Consider the following 15,719-nt stretch of genomic DNA (forward strand, 5'->3'; position numbering starts at 1 on the left):
AAATCAGACGCAACTTCATCATGCCAAAGACAACACATTTTATTTACATTAGGTTGTATGTCATGTCATCTATAATTCCATGTTTAATTCACTGTTACAGAATTCAAAATAAATGTGCGTTCTGACAAAATGCAGTTTGTCTTAATGAGATATTGCAACCGTGAACACATAACGGTGCTATGGCACTTTAAACTGCAATAAATTCCTGTTTTTGTCTTTTTTAAATATATTTTTGTCAAAGATTTTTAAGCAAATTCACCTGCACATACAATAACATTCTGTACAGGATTTACAGTGAATTCAATGACACGTCATAGCTTAAAATGCAGATATAATAATGCACTAACTATCGTGATAGAAAATAAAAATAAATGGTTTCCTTGGTGCCAACAGACAAAAAGTGAAGAAAAAATTAACTACGAAAAAGATCACTAAGTGAACAACTTGTGCAACAAAGCAAAACTGTCTTGTTTATATAGTGCCAACTACAGCAGTTATTTCCTGCTTTTGTCAGGTGATACACCTGTGAAGAGTATGTTGGTGTGACAAATATTAAGTTAAAAATTCAGAATATTTAAAGATAAGTACTGTACTTCCAACAGGATAAAGTGAGACTGCACTCTAGGTTTACATAGGTAGGTTGCTAATTTTAGAATGTGTTTTATGTAAGCAAAATCATTTTAAACATGACGCCTCATATCAGCGGTAGCCTACTTGGGACATGACATTGGCTCCAAGCACACTTAAATGCAGTTTTATTAAATTTGCATCACGTCTGACACATCACTGCACTTCTCCAATATCAAAGTGGATTTAGTTCAGTAATTATTCATTTATTATTTTGAGATAGGTTGCTTAAACGGTTGAAATATATCAGATCAAAGAGAACCTGAGTGGGTCACCAAAAAGATCGATCTGTCTGTCTCCATATTTATATGTTGCAGTAAATGATTGAATATTATATTTAATTAGCTTATATTTTCACCATGTTACCATGTTGTATTTTTAAAAAAAAACCTTATGTTTTCAAATGTTTGTCCCAATGACAATACAATCGAGAAGGGTATTCACAATCTAATAATTACAGACTGCAAACACTAACACAATTCTTGAAATCCGCATTAGTTATATGTGAGGTGACCATACAACATTAGATCTAAATTTACACAATGTGGACAGGTTAGTGTAGTGGTTGGTGTAAAGGGAATGTGAGCATCACGATGCAGATCCACCAAGTGCCTGATTCTAGTGAATAAGATCCTCTGCTGTTCATTTGTGAGTGAATGAGTGAGGGTGCGAGTGTGCGCGCCACCAAGATTTGTTTGCAACGGTCAGTCACAGTACCAAAATTTGAAGCAGCATAAATTCCACTGGGGTTTAAAGTTATAACCCTTAAGTTTCTTAAGTCAGGCAGCCATTTCCATAACATTGCTTTTGCGTTCATATTTCATTGACAACTGTTTGGTCTCTGTGAGAGCTGAAAGCCCAGTACCAGGACCAAACTGCCCTCCGTGTACAAACAGGTAATCCACACGTCACTACTGACAAATATATCACAGCGGCAATCGTGTACTTTAAAAAGGCAATGCGTTTCTTAATTTTCCTGATTTAAATACAAAGTATAGAGGCGGGTCAGCGTTAGCAGCACTTACAGTAAATCTGAAGAGGGGTCTTCACAAAAATAATCATTTGCATATTCTGAAAGCACTGAATCATTACCACCAGTAAACAGATATTGCATGCTGCTCTTCTGTTGGAATAGACACCCCCCACACCCATATTGAGATTGGTGGCTTCATAAAGCTGTTATCACCATCTCCATAAAAGAGCCAGCGCTAGAAACTTAAGGAATATAACTTTAAGAGTGCACCTAATAGCCTGGTAATGGTAGATATCCACAACTACACTCTACCAAGGATGTGTGGTTCTACTTGTTACGTTTAGGTCTTGATCTCCAGGATGGAGGGATTATGGTCGAGGATGGCCAGAATAATTTTGTCCATGTACTGTCTCAGACGCAGGTTAATCTCCTCCTGCTCTTTCAAAGCGTCGACCAGCTGAGAGACACGCAGAGGAAGAAAAGGATTCAAAATCAGTTCAGTTGTATTAGCAAACATTACAGCTAGCACCCATCTCTTAATAGCAGGCTAACCTCGTCCCTGGAAGCATTGTCGATCTCTGCTGCCAGACACTGAGCTTTAGTTTTGACAGGAAAACAGGCCTCGTACAAACTCAAGCTGAGGATCTGAGCGTTCAGGTCGTCGTTCTGGTCCCTCAGTTTATAGTTCTCCTGTAGGAACAAAAGGTTAACAGTTGCAAGATGAAAGATTACATTTTTGCCATCAATTGAATTGAATTTATTTTGATAGGTGGAACCCAGTGATGTGCAGTGAGGGTCATTCATTCAGTCACCATTTGATCTGCAGCATTTAACAGGTCATGATTCATATCTCATATCACAATTCTTCATTAAAAAAAAAACAGACAAATGTTATTATGGCATTACCTTGACTTATAAATGACGTCAACTCGATGATTGTAACAAGGACTGTTAGCCACACGTCAATGCAGTGAAAATGCCCGACTCTTAAAGTATAAATGATAATTGTCCAAAGAAAACAAGGCTGTTGTGAGCTCACTGTGTCATACTGCAGCTGCAAAGTGTCGTAACAATCTGTGGGCTAACGTGATGCCTGCCTTACCTATTACCTCCTCCTCGCAGTTGTAAGATCACTGAGCACATGAAACAGGCAACACACATTTACATACACCAGCGACACTATGGAAAGTCAAGGTGGCACATATTAAAAGTGTGGAGATAGGGAACATGCTCTCAATGCAGGGGAACCAGCAAAGATAAAGAGACAGAGAGAGACAGAGAGAGAGAGAGAGAGAGAGAGACAGAGAGAGAGACCATCGATTCTGGAAGTACGAGGATGATTTTACGCAACAACTCCAAGGAGTCATTCAGCTCTTTGCTGTCCCACACTCACATTAACCCAGGTGTACTCAAACAGTGTTGCCTTTGACACACGTCATCACATTGATATACGACATTTGACTGCATCTGCATGTAAACAATGAACATTTTTATGAGAGCAGCATGCTCCACTTCCTGGACTTTGTAGTCCATTCTTGCAAATATCCAAATTTGCTGACAATGTGAACAGACGATTTGCACCGTGCTTGTGCAACTGCAACCACCTCTTCCAAGCGCACAGGGCCAGGGAAGCGTACTGTACTCGAGCATGGTACACTGGCGCTAACCCTGGCCAGATAATACAGGCGTTGGAAGGCAAACGCGATCGGGGACGGTATGATTGCCTGGAGAGACTGAGCGAGTGATATTCCTATTGTAACATAACTGTGGACACTTCTTTGAACTTTATATTTTTTACTTTCTGTTGCGTTGCTATTATGATTTATTTGAAGTAGTCAGAAAATCAAAGTGTGTGTTTAAACCTGTTTCAGTCTCTTGACTTCATTTTCCATTTCCATCTCTCTGGTTCTGGCGTTGAACTCCGACAGCCCTTTACCCTGTCCTGGATGCTCCATCTCCAGCTTGAAACACTGCAGATATTCCAGCTCTCGGCGAAGATCATCAATCAGCTACAAAACAAGGCGGAGATCAGAGGAAACCAAACAGTTGTAATGCAACAGGTCAGGTCAGGTTAGTTGGACTGCCTTACCTCCTGCATGGACTCTTTTTCCTTCTGAAATTCATGGCGATTGTGCCAGAGCTTATCCATGATCTTCCTGTAGAGGTCCATCTCATCCTTCAGTCTCAGACTGGTGTCTTCCAACTTGTCTGTCATCCTTTGCTTCTCCTGCAGGGCAAAAAACAAGCTTCAGTAATGATATTTGTGCCTTAATACTATTCTGTGTTGAGTTTTGTAAAGATGAATCAAATCGGCTCCTGAACGCATGTTTTTAAGACTCCACAGAAAGGTCATAAGCAGCTAAGTGGTAATAGAAGATTCTTCTAGGTTTGATTGAAGATAAAGGTTTATCACCAGCTTTACTGCCACACAGAGCTGAAACCCGGTCGCCATATTTCAGTTTGTTTAAGGAGTATCTGCCACTACTGCACACAGATCTAAAGTACTATTACAATGTATCATGTATAAAATGGCAAAAATCAAAAAAGAAAAGATCCAAATCAGAATCACCTGGTCCAGTTTCTCAGTCTGAGACTTGAGTCTGCACACATTTATCTTCATTTTTCCATTCTCCTCTTCGAGCTGCTGCAGTCTGTGTAAACAAACAGTTAATTTTTTTAATCTAACCATTCCACAAAATCTATTGACATTGTAATGAAAAGCTCATGTCAGAGGGAATCCTTCTGATGACGACCGTACCTGTTACAGAGCAAGTCTATCTCTAGGTTTCTGTCTCTCTCTATCTTGCTGTAAGCCTCCCGATGCCGTTTTGCCTCTTCCACTAGAACCTGATCTGCCTTGGTCTCTGCATCCTTCACTTGCTCCTCCAGTTCATGCACCCTGGGAGGTGAAAAAACATTCCCCCCCTTTATGTACATTAAATACATACACATAACAAGGCCCATGAAACCTACAGGTATATTAATCATGAATAATAATTGGTTTTTATGTAATGTGTTCTCTTGCCTGTGTACAAGATGAGTGTTGGCCTGTTTGAGTTTGGATTTGAGGTCACTGTTGGCCAGACTGTCACTTTCCAACTCTGTGACTTTCTTCTCCAGGTAACTGACCTGAACAAACAGGTTGACTGTCATTATCTTGGGGAAATGACAAACCCCACAATCATGGGGCACTTGTTGATACTGCAATTAGTGTTGGTACTTTGTCTGTGATGTCCAGGTCACAGGAGTCAATGCTATCGGTGAACAGATCCTCGGTGCTGCTGCCCTGACTGGATCCAAACACACTTTGGTTGGCCTGGAACAGCTGACTGTGGGGACATGGAGACCAAGAGCAAAGAGGACATCAGAACTTTATAGTCACACAAAGAATGTGTCCTCTAAAGCCTTTTATCACCATGCTTCAAGCTAAGCCATTCATTAATGACAACTGATTGACCAATTTCTGTTTTAATCATTTATTTATTTTTTTAAATATGAAGGTTGGATCACTCACCGCCCGAACGCTGTGCTGGAAATCTTTCTGTTAGGGCTAAACCAAAAAGACAAACTTCAGTGAGACACTCAGCAACACAACTACTGCCCAGATTGCTCCCTTAAAACAACAATGATTATTGATTACTATTGATTGTGATGGAGGAGATTCATTTACCTCAGGCAGCTTTACAACATTATGGCCTCATTCATTGGGAGTTATTTATCCTCATTTACCTTCTTTATTTTTGACTATTCTCACTTAAGGCAGTTTTAACTCTTTAGAGAGAAACGAACCAGATCAGGTGTTAGACACACCCGTCTAGAGTCATCAGTGATGACAGCTTAAACAGATGACACCATTTGGTTTTCAATGAGGTTGGTCATCAAAGGTTACAAGATACAAATATACATATGAATGTGGTTGTGAAGCCAGAAACTGTTTGAGCTGTTGTGTTTCATCATGTATCTGACAACAATTTTACACATTTTCTGGAGGAAACCCTTTCTTTCTTGCAGCACTGCAGCTCATCACATGTACACACTCGCACAAAAAACATGACAAGCAGCAACTCCATGTAGTTAAGATACTGTTACTATAGCAACACCACGGGATCCCCCCTTTGATGTGGGTGCAGCTTTTGGTGCCAGAGTGAAAAAAGGGTGGGATTTGGGCGGAAGGCTAATGCGTATTTTCAAAAGAACCAGCAGCTTAAAAATCTTCCTACCCGCATTCTAATACATTAAGATGCACATGTAGTTATGCGCGTTTGTGACTAATTTATATTCCGAGGGAACAATAACAAAAATGACAGCATAAGCTCACTGCATAATAAAAACATAAATCTGCATGGATCTATTTCCTTATGCTTGTTATCTTTGAAATAGAGACCAAAGAACCAAAATATTGCACCAAAATCTCTACCCTTGTTGATCGCTGGAATAATTTCTTTCCAATTTACCACTTCCTGTACCAGTTTAATTTGGAGATTTACTATGCCGCATCTACTGGTGCTGCAGGGGTAAATTAAAGCTGAATTGTGACACACCGTACCTGTTGGCTTTGAGATTTCGAAGTCGGGCTTCCAGATCATTTAGCAGATTCACTTTCTTGCAGCACTGAGAACAGTAGATGTCCAGAAGCTCACTGTTATAAAGATGGCGCATCTTCTGGGGAGTGTGCCCAGCACTGCCACAACAAAGGTAAACGTTCATTTAGAACATGCATACAGTGCTATCCTGATTCCTTCCAGAGGGGATGGTGGAAGGTTCTCTCCTCTGGTTCTGATTATGTTCACGACATTCTTATGTAACCCAGCTAACAATCCACCTGGAGGGAAGAGAAGATCCCAGGTCTGAGAAGCCATTTGTTCGCGTGTCTTCTTCTGGGCAAGGACTGCTGGGAGTGAACTCCACGTCCTCCGACTCACCATAGTCCTCAAACTGCTCCTCCCCAGAGATGACGGATGCAGATGTTGAGCAGGTCATTTGACTAGGGTTAAAGATAAGAATGTAAAGTGTTTTTCTATATACAAAACAGCTAAATTCACCCCAGATTATAAAGCTTGAAACTAACTTCTAACAGTTGTTATTTCCATTTTATATAGCTTGAATAACTGCCGTATCCTACCTGACTTGCCTCGTTGGGTCCACAGAGTCTGGGCTGTTGCCATTTTCTGCAGTGCTGTCCATGTCGCACTCTCCATCAGCGCCGTCATTATAACCTCCACATTCAGGGTAAGAACGCGTGCACATGATGACAGGAGGACTCAGCTTGGCCTCACCATTCTAACCAAATATAAGGCATGACAAAAACATGTAAACTGAGCACAGCAGTTCACATCCACTCAGGTCAGGATCCATTCTACCATCACGTGCTGCGATTCCCCGATATCCCGTATCAAGTCGATAACCTGGCAACTAACGAGATGATAAATGTTCCATTTCATTTTAGATTTGTCAAAACCACCTAAAAAAAAACACACAGACATCAAGTCCATTCATGTTTAGGCATTAGTAGGCTTATTACCTACTAGTTAGTATTAAGTACTGCTATATTTATAGGATTTTTGTTAAGGTACTTTTATCACATCATGACAGTTTTATTAAATTTAACAGATGTATGGTGCAAATATTTATCTAAAACATGTTTATCAGGAACTGTGGGAGACATAACATGTCTGTGTTATTCATAATTTATGTCTCTGTCTGGCTGGGCCAGGAAAGGAAAAGGGCAAGGTACACCTTAAAACACACAGCCAACACACACAGCGCATTAATCTGCTTTTACATATGATGTCCTTCCTTTTTATAGTGTAGACACACACCTACACACACAGCACAGTCAAGCATACACAACATAATCACCGAGGAGCCGATTGTTCATCACTGATGCAAATGTTTTTGTCTGCAACTAATTTAGGTTTCTGATAAAAGTGGTTTAATACAGCAAATTATCTTCAGTACAAATCTGGATCAACCCTGAATAACAAGCCTTGGCTCTTCAGAGAAAAGCTTGACCTCCAGGTTAAAGAAAAGCAGTTTTAGATGGAGTTACACAAATCCGCAGAACAACTTTCTATTCCGCTCCAGAGAAAAGGACCATATTGCACGGAAGACATTCCCTGGACCATTGAGGTCACTCACTGGATGTTGCCGTTACGCCATATTTTTAATAACATAATTAGGACTTAAAATGCTGTCAATCAAGTCCAGCCTGAATCCACCCCCCCCCCCTGAAATCAGCAAAGTAATTGCTTCTTCATTTACCATTTTAAATCGAATCTCTCTCTGCCTCTCTCACACACACCCTCACGCACCTCTTACCAATCAGGACCACATGATGCCACGTGCCTCCTCTCCTGCCCAAAGCCACCTCAGTGTGTGCGTTTCCAGATAGACACACTATCCTTAAACATGACGATAGCTTTAAAATACTCTTAATTCTGCCAGCAGACAACCTTCACACAGACATGCATCACTGCAGCTCATTTGAAAACACACCGAGACAAAGCCACACCCCTCTCTCTCTCCTCGCTCTCTCTCCTGTTGCTAAGCAACAGTTCTCAAGTGGGGATATGCGCTGCAACACAGTGTGCATGATGACAGACTGCATCTTTATAAGAGTGTTATATTATATATATATATATATATATATATATATATCAAAGTGCAAACAGGTGTACCTGGTAAATGTAGCCGTTGTCCGTCACAGAGGCCTTGTTCGAGGCAAGACGAGGGCCCGCTGCCATTTTCAGGATCTCCTCGCAACCTTAAGGAAACACAGTAAGGTAGAATATCAAGGACACATTACTCTAGCTTGTGTTAGCCCCAAGAAACCAACAAAAATATAAATATTCCTAATACCTATGTAGAGGGGGGGATAAACTATTTACCTTTGATAGCAAACACTCCATGGCAGAAATCTTTAAAGTTGATCCTCCCATGAGCATTTGGATCCAGGCACTTGGTCAGTTTTTTCACCTGGAAGAAGAAGGAAGCCTTCGAATGAGGAAACAATGTCAGAGCTTTTGGTCCTCGCAGTAAAGGTCTTTAAATATCAACTGCCTTTTTTTATATCACAATGTGGCCCCTCGTGACCAGTTGTGAGACTCACAACAGCCATATTTTAACTTCATGTGGTTCTTATGGACCACAGCTGGTGCTCTTGTGTCCTGAGATGATTGGGAACAAAATAACCCTACAATTACCACATCGGCTTTGTCAGACCAAAGTACTGACTTTCACGGGAACACTTGTTCCTCCTGTGGTTTTCCCACCTTCCCATTGGCCTTGTCTGTGTCCTACTGACACCCCCCACCCCTCTTCTACAGTGCAACAAGGGATCTGTGATGTTCCAGGGGTGTTCGACTGGATTCTGGTAAACAGGTGAGCCAGTCAATAGTATCAATGCTTTCTTCATCCTGGGGTGCGACTGACTTGGAGTTTCATTCTGCCTTTTTATTTTTTAGCAGTACAAACAGACAAACTGTTTCTCTTTCCTTCTCTGCCAGATTGTGTCTCAGTAGTATCTTCTCATATGGCCTTCAAGCGTTTAGTTATCTCTAATCCTCTCTGATTGTGAATACTTGCCCAGTGTTTCTGGTCCCTGTGGCTGTCCAGATGAATCACACACATACACAGAACTATTTCAGGTTTGTCCCTTTTTCATGGATCTGCTTTCTAGCTCCAATTTTGCCTCATTCTCTCCCCCTGAGGAAGCTCATTTATGTTCATTCAGCTCATCTTCAATTGAAACACTCCCTTTTGTTACAGACACACAAATACAGGTCAGGTCAGCTTTGGTGTCTAAATTAGGGCAGAGAGGTTGATAAATGGATGAGAATTGCCCACTGGCTCTGTAAACGGACCAATACAGTGTACAGAGGCTGCTGCTAGCTGATGGATCTAATCACACATAATAAAATCAACATTCCCAGAGTTCAGTGTCACATCTTATATTTTTGAATGTAAATGCCTTGATGTCCAGAATGAAAGGAATACTGCCGATACAAAATATTGTTGAGAATACTGTATAATTTTGGTTCTTCAACCTGTGTAAGACAACCTTCAGTGTCCAGTGTCCATGGACTGTGCCTACATGTGCACACATGCCCTTGCACACACACAAAACAAATGCATTATCCAATGCATTTCAGATAAATAATGCAGTTTTTCTGCAGCACTGCCAACAGCGTATGTGCATAATAAAGAACAGGGGCGCCGTGACAACATAAGGAAACGTTGAGGAATATGAAGAAATGTATGAGGAAACGATGTTTTCAAACCGAGCACATTCTCACCGACTGGTTTGAGGGGGATTATTTGATATCTTGCTAACAGGCCAATCTGCTTAGCTTTCTCGAGAAGCTCGTCACCATGGTGACAAAGACCACAGAGAAACAGAGCTGCAAGAGATGAGAGGAGGAATACAAAATAAGTAGCTTCCTCAGTTATTTTTAGTGATCTGGTCTCGGTCCTCTGCCGCCATGACAGCTAAAACAACAATCCACTCCAATGCAAGGACAGCTTACCTCAAATGCTGCCATGATTTACACAAGTGAAAACAAGGATAACACATATACATTTTCAATGATCCAGCACCAGCTGCTTTAATTCTAAAAATCTTGCCAATCCAGAATCATGGACAAACCACGAGACATGGAGGGTGCCCTAAAACATAACAAGATGCTCTCCAAAATACTCAGGCACACATGTGCCAGCTATGTTACGTCTATAAGGGGCACAATTCATGCACTATTTAAATTCCTTCAGTTAATCCGAGTCCTTGGTGTCTTTTCAAAATGCAGTTCAGTATCCTGAAATTCTCAGTTGCATTCATGCTTAAAAAGAAAGGAAATACAGGAATCAGTTGAAATGTTGCACTAACATGGCGTTATTTAAAGAAAGGAACATCTACTGGAACTACTTGTAGTAGCGGTTCAACTAATCTGAATATTTGTACCGTTATCGAAACAAATCCCCCCAGACTGCACCATTAACACCTTTTCTACAGTTCTTATGTGTTTAAAAATAATGGTAAATAATGGAACCAAAAATATGCATTTCCTTTCTAAATAAGAGATCCATAATGATCTTATTTTAAGCGTTTAGGCCGTCGAAATGATGCATCAAGAATTGTTGTTTTGATTACCGTCACCTAAATGAATGCACATTTCATACCGAAAGTGTAAACACAAGCAATATATGACGCATAAACGAGGAAAACACCACTTTAAGTGTCAGGTTGGGTAAGATTAACCCTGTCCGCCACATTACTGGTCCAGTACTAATCGTTAGTTAACGCACCTGTGACATTTAAAGCGGTCATGCCGGTGTGTGTGTGTGTGTGTGTGTGTGTGTGAGCTCATTAGGCCCGCCAGGTACCACTTGTTCGCATATATATATATAAGGAGGCTGAAACACAGAGAGAGCCGCCACTTGTTCACTATAGAATGAATGCGTTGACCAGTCGCCCTGGAACCCCGCCGGACTCTGACCTCATCTCCTTGGCCGAACCGGAGACCGAGGTCCTCCAAGTGCTCCACCCGGATGTAACCGTCAGCATCCTCGTCACACACGTCGAAAACCTCCTTGAGTCTCCTCAAAAACTGCAACAGCTGCTCCTGGTCGGAAAAAACGCGTCCTTCCATTTTCGCCTCGTCCGAACGTGCGTCCCCCCCAACGTAAACCAGCTGTTAGAGATCGGCTTTCACCACCGCCACCATCACAAAGCTCGGCCCGGGTGGACCGACTGGTACCGCCGCTGCTCCAGTGACATAAGCAACGGCGCGAGGAGACGCGACTTACGGAAAAGGGCGACGATTTACGACTCAGGCACGAGGCATTGCGTCACAAGCCAGCTGCTAATTAATAATACAGGTGTGATGCCACGAGACTCAAAATGCTACGGAAGAGGCGAGTTCGGCTCTATTGGACGCTCACGAAATCGAATAACAATGTAGTAAAAAAAAAAGAAAAAATCCTTAAGTAAAATTTTGACACTTGTTTATAAAATAGCAACGTTTTGTAAAGGAATATATGGGGCGGGATTGATTTGGGGCGATTATTTCATCGATTCATGTCAACATCTTTAAAAACCACACAACAGATGTTGCTTTGTATATAGAAAAGTTTAGGTTCCTTTGGCATTATTTCCATGTCAGATTTTAATATCAAAACAAGGGCACAATATCCATACAAGTCTGAATTCAGTGTCACATTATGCACATATCCTAAAATTCGATGCAGAGTTTTATTTAAAAAAAATATTTAACCTTCAATAACACGAATGTACAAACATAAAATTATGTTCCTTTCCTGGAAAAACTCATTGACGTTAAAACAGGGTTTCACATTTCAATATGAATGTAACTGTACAATTACAATACTGGTATCCACGTTCTGTTGTGATGATGATTGGAGAAGCAGAGAAAACAATATAATCAATTGTAGACATGTCCCCCAACAGTCACGTGGAAAACGGGGACTCTCTACAGTCCACTGATGAAGGAGAGAAGGAAACAATGCAAATCTGTCTGCCAGACTGGATTCAGAGTCATCCTTTGGAAAGGTTTAAATGATCAACCTGGGCTCCAGCAGGCAATCCCAACGTTCCACTACCTGTAAGAAGAACAGAGAAATAGTGATGATGGGATTAAAACTAATTTTAAATATGCAAAAATTATCCTAACAGTGGCCTAAAAAACCACAAACATAATACAAAAACCAGCACTTGCTGTACACCAGTAGTAATTATAGTACACAGAGAAGTCAAGATGACCACAAATAAAGGTAAGAGCTTCTAATACACGTAACACAAACCATCATTTACTGTTAGGTCATCTTATATCACTTCCTACAAGTGGTAGGAATGCAAAAATGTGGAGACCTCTTTGTGGTACCCCTGAATATGTGATGTCTGCCCTTCCATCTGGCTACAGGTCTGGTCACTTTGGCCTCACAAAATCCTCTGATTTATCTGGAGTCATTTTCTTATGATATATCACAAACAATAGGAATCTAAAATAAAATATCAAATGTTTCTCTAACACTTCAGCATAACTGGCAAAAATAGCCTGGGGTTGGAGTCACATCTCCGTGTGAAACCTGCGGCCTTGATTGGAGACTACTAACTAACTACTGAAGTTGTAACCACAGCAAGCAAGAATACACCAACAGACACACAAAGAAGGGCAGATGGAGCAAACATTCCCAATGGCTACTTTCTTCAATGATGACTCAGTTCTAAAGCAAATGAGGAGTCACAGCAACCTTAGAATCCCTATTCCGAGTTTCAGGATCTAGATGTCTTCAAGAGCAATTTTACTCAGGTTTAAGAGATTATTCTGTAGTGGGTATTGACAAATGTTTACCCGAGCATCTCTGGACACTGCATATTCCACTCTCTCTGTGCCATCTGGGTTTTGGTAAACCAAGTCAAACTTGCCAGGTTCCACAGGTACTGAGGTGAAAGCAGCAAGTTTGGAATTGTGACAAAATAACATAAAATTGCTAAAAAATACCTTTTTAAACTGTCATTTATGCTCACGATGACAAAAAAGCAGGAGAATTAAAACAACCTTTACCTTGAGAGACTGCTTGTAGTTCCAGCTCAATCTGTGTGGTGGTGTGGTCAAAGCTGATCATCTTTCCCTCCTAAAAAAGGTACATTGGCTGGTCAGTGGTTATTCTGGTATAAAGTCAGGCGATATTTAAGGTCACTGGAGCAGAAATCAAAGGATTCACCTTGTAGTCTGAAACCTCTGGTGTATAGTTCTCAGTTAACTCCAGCAGCTTTGAACACACAGAAGGAAAGCAGTTAGTGCAGGGTCAACTCATAACTGACCTTTATTCCTCTCCGCCAAGAGATTGTTTTTCAAACACTTAAGGGCAATCGAATAAGTTTTTAACTAATTTACAGTTTAACCAGGCGACAGCGTAGTTCCTGATCTATTCAATCAATGCGACAGTCCAGAAAACCATCCCATACGCTGTAGCTAATAACATTGGACATGTGTTACCTTGAAGGCAATCCTCTGTCCAACCTGTGGAGGAGCAGCCAGCAGAGGCATGGAGCCATAGTCCTTCGGAGTATTTTCTGTTTTGTTCTATATACAGAAACACACAAAAAGCAGCCATATTCTTTTGGGTTCCAGCAGTTACTAATAATGATAAACACCCTGATGACAAACCTGAAGAACCACTGATGCGTTGCTGAGTGAGTCAGTCTGGTAGGATGGGTGGTTGACTCCATTATTGTCACGTTCAAAGCTGCCCGTCTGCCCTCTGAATCCCCCTCTATTTCCGCCCCTGCCCCTCTCCCTCTGTGCAGAGCCATCACGCCCGTTTTTCCCCCGCCTGCCGAATCCTCCCAGGTAGGATGGACCACCCACACCAAAACCAGGAGGCTGCACCGGCTTGCGAATCACAAACTCGATCTCCTCTTCGCTACCAGAGACAGAAGATTTTGATGGCTGCTCCAACGTGCTTGAAGTCTGGTTCTGCGCACAGTTGCCGAGTGACTTGACAGGAGGAGTCAGCTGAGATGTTAAGGCATCGTTTGTTGGGGTGTGGGTATGTTGGGGTGTGGGCTGGGATGCAGATTTATTAGTGTTGGCTTCATCGGAGGAGGATTCTGAAGAGGAAGATGAAGGAAGACGCTGTTTTGGTTGGCTCTGTTTGCAGGAGGAAGTGGGGGCAGAGAAGGGGGAATTGGGAGCTGGTTTCTGAGGAGCTTCCTGCTCTTCACTGCTGCTGCTGCTGGAGACCTGCTGAGCCACAGGGGGCTTCTTTGGTTTAAGGGGCTGATCTACTTTGACTGGAGAGTTCTTGGTAGATGCAGCAGATTTAACCTTTTTCTCACTCTTTTTCTTCTTCTTCTTCTTCTCTTTGCACTTTCCCTGTTCCTTTTCATGAACTGATGCCTGCTTCACATCTTGCTTTTCAACTCTCCTTTTCTTCTTCCGTTCTACACCAGCTTTATTTTCCTCTTTCTGATGTTCCTCTGCATGTCTACGTCTCTTTCTTGTGCTTTCATTTGCTTTTTCTGGAACTCTGCTGTCTCCATTCACCAGATCCAGATATTCTAGTTTGACCCTGAAAATTTCAAAAGAAAAAAAATTATTACTTCAAAGTATACTTGGCCCACTGCTTGCGTTCAACTAACTTTAAACTACAACTTCCATGACAGTAAAAGCTGATAGTAACTAGTCATCATACTGTGAGCTTCCACCAGTGTATGTTTTCATCCACCTTCTGAATTTGGCTGCAGAAAAACTTCCATCACAAACCTTTAATGACTGAATTTTCAAAATCAAATGTAGTTAGTTCTCTGTTAATATCACTCATTTTTCTACTGTGTCAACTGCATCATTTAAGCTACAGAGTAACTCAAAATACTGAACAAACGCATGTTTGTTACATTTAATCTATTACTTTTTAAAGGTGTTGCCTGTTAGCATATACTGTTTCGTTTCCCCCAAGTTGCCACTGCCACCCTAATCAGACTGGAAGGGGAAGAAAGTAGCCCTCAAGTGAAGAATTTTCACCAAACTACAGTCAGCCCCTTAAAATAATTGAGGTGATGCAAACATGAACTGGGGACAGACGTTACACCCACCTGACGCTGTCGTTGTCCCGCACCACATAGATGCTCTCCGTGTGCGGCAAGTAGCAGCTCTCTATGAACAGGTTGAGGATGCTCCTGCGGCTGAATTCAAACTTCTCTCTGATGATGCTCTCCAGATCCGCCACCACACGACACGTGTTCAGGTCCACAAGCAACCAGCACATGCGACAGTCGACCAGCGCCGGCGGAGGGTAGTCAAACTCCAAACGCACGCGGATAAAGTTGTTACTGGGAGCAGCCATCGTCACCAGCGGGACTTGCAAACTTCCTGTCAGAAGCAATACTATTTCCGGTGGACGTTTTAATAAGGACTATCGCCAAAAAATAAAATAAAACAAAACGCGGGTAATTAACATATTTTCAAGTATCATTACTCGGTTTGATGTTATAGAGTGTATGACATCCTTACATTAAAGAAACTCATTTTAAAATAGGGGTTATGTTCTATGTCATTTTTCACACGGAAATGGAATGCAAAGCATAAATTAACGAGGTTTT

At 41.5% G+C, this 15,719-nt stretch overlaps 2 protein-coding genes across 3 annotated transcripts; both read right to left on the reverse strand.

Moving 5' to 3' along the window:
* Window positions 1–21: 21 nt before the first annotated feature.
* On the reverse strand, window positions 22–11,417 carry rab11fip4a (RAB11 family interacting protein 4 (class II) a). 2 transcript variants are annotated; one of them, XM_029836696.1, is made up of 15 exons: window positions 11,092–11,417; window positions 8,488–8,575; window positions 8,278–8,363; window positions 6,732–6,880; window positions 6,423–6,584; window positions 6,147–6,281; window positions 5,115–5,150; window positions 4,821–4,929; window positions 4,626–4,729; window positions 4,359–4,499; window positions 4,170–4,251; window positions 3,690–3,827; window positions 3,463–3,609; window positions 2,153–2,290; window positions 22–2,057 (listed from the first exon to the last, which is right to left on the reverse strand). In XM_029836696.1, the coding sequence occupies exons 1-15, from the start codon at window positions 11,242–11,244 to the stop codon at window positions 1,941–1,943; spliced, it is 1,785 nt and encodes a 594-aa protein (XP_029692556.1). In that variant the 5' UTR covers window positions 11,245–11,417; the 3' UTR covers window positions 22–1,940. The 2 variants fall into 2 exon arrangements, with proteins under 2 accessions (XP_029692556.1, XP_029692555.1); XM_029836695.1 differs by having other exon boundaries at window positions 6,723–6,880; window positions 11,092–11,415.
* A 318-nt stretch (window positions 11,418–11,735) lies between these two features.
* Window positions 11,736–15,638, reverse strand: coil (coilin p80). The gene is made up of 7 exons (XM_003964300.3): window positions 15,213–15,638; window positions 13,786–14,689; window positions 13,615–13,701; window positions 13,340–13,387; window positions 13,180–13,249; window positions 12,967–13,055; window positions 11,736–12,214 (listed from the first exon to the last, which is right to left on the reverse strand). The coding sequence occupies exons 1-7, from the start codon at window positions 15,461–15,463 to the stop codon at window positions 12,167–12,169; spliced, it is 1,497 nt and encodes a 498-aa protein (XP_003964349.1). The 5' UTR covers window positions 15,464–15,638; the 3' UTR covers window positions 11,736–12,166.
* Between the last annotated feature and the right edge of the window lie 81 nt (window positions 15,639–15,719).

Source organism: Takifugu rubripes, chromosome 5 (assembly GCF_901000725.2).
Source record: "Takifugu rubripes chromosome 5, fTakRub1.2, whole genome shotgun sequence".
Lineage (NCBI taxonomy): Eukaryota > Metazoa > Chordata > Actinopteri > Tetraodontiformes > Tetraodontidae > Takifugu > Takifugu rubripes.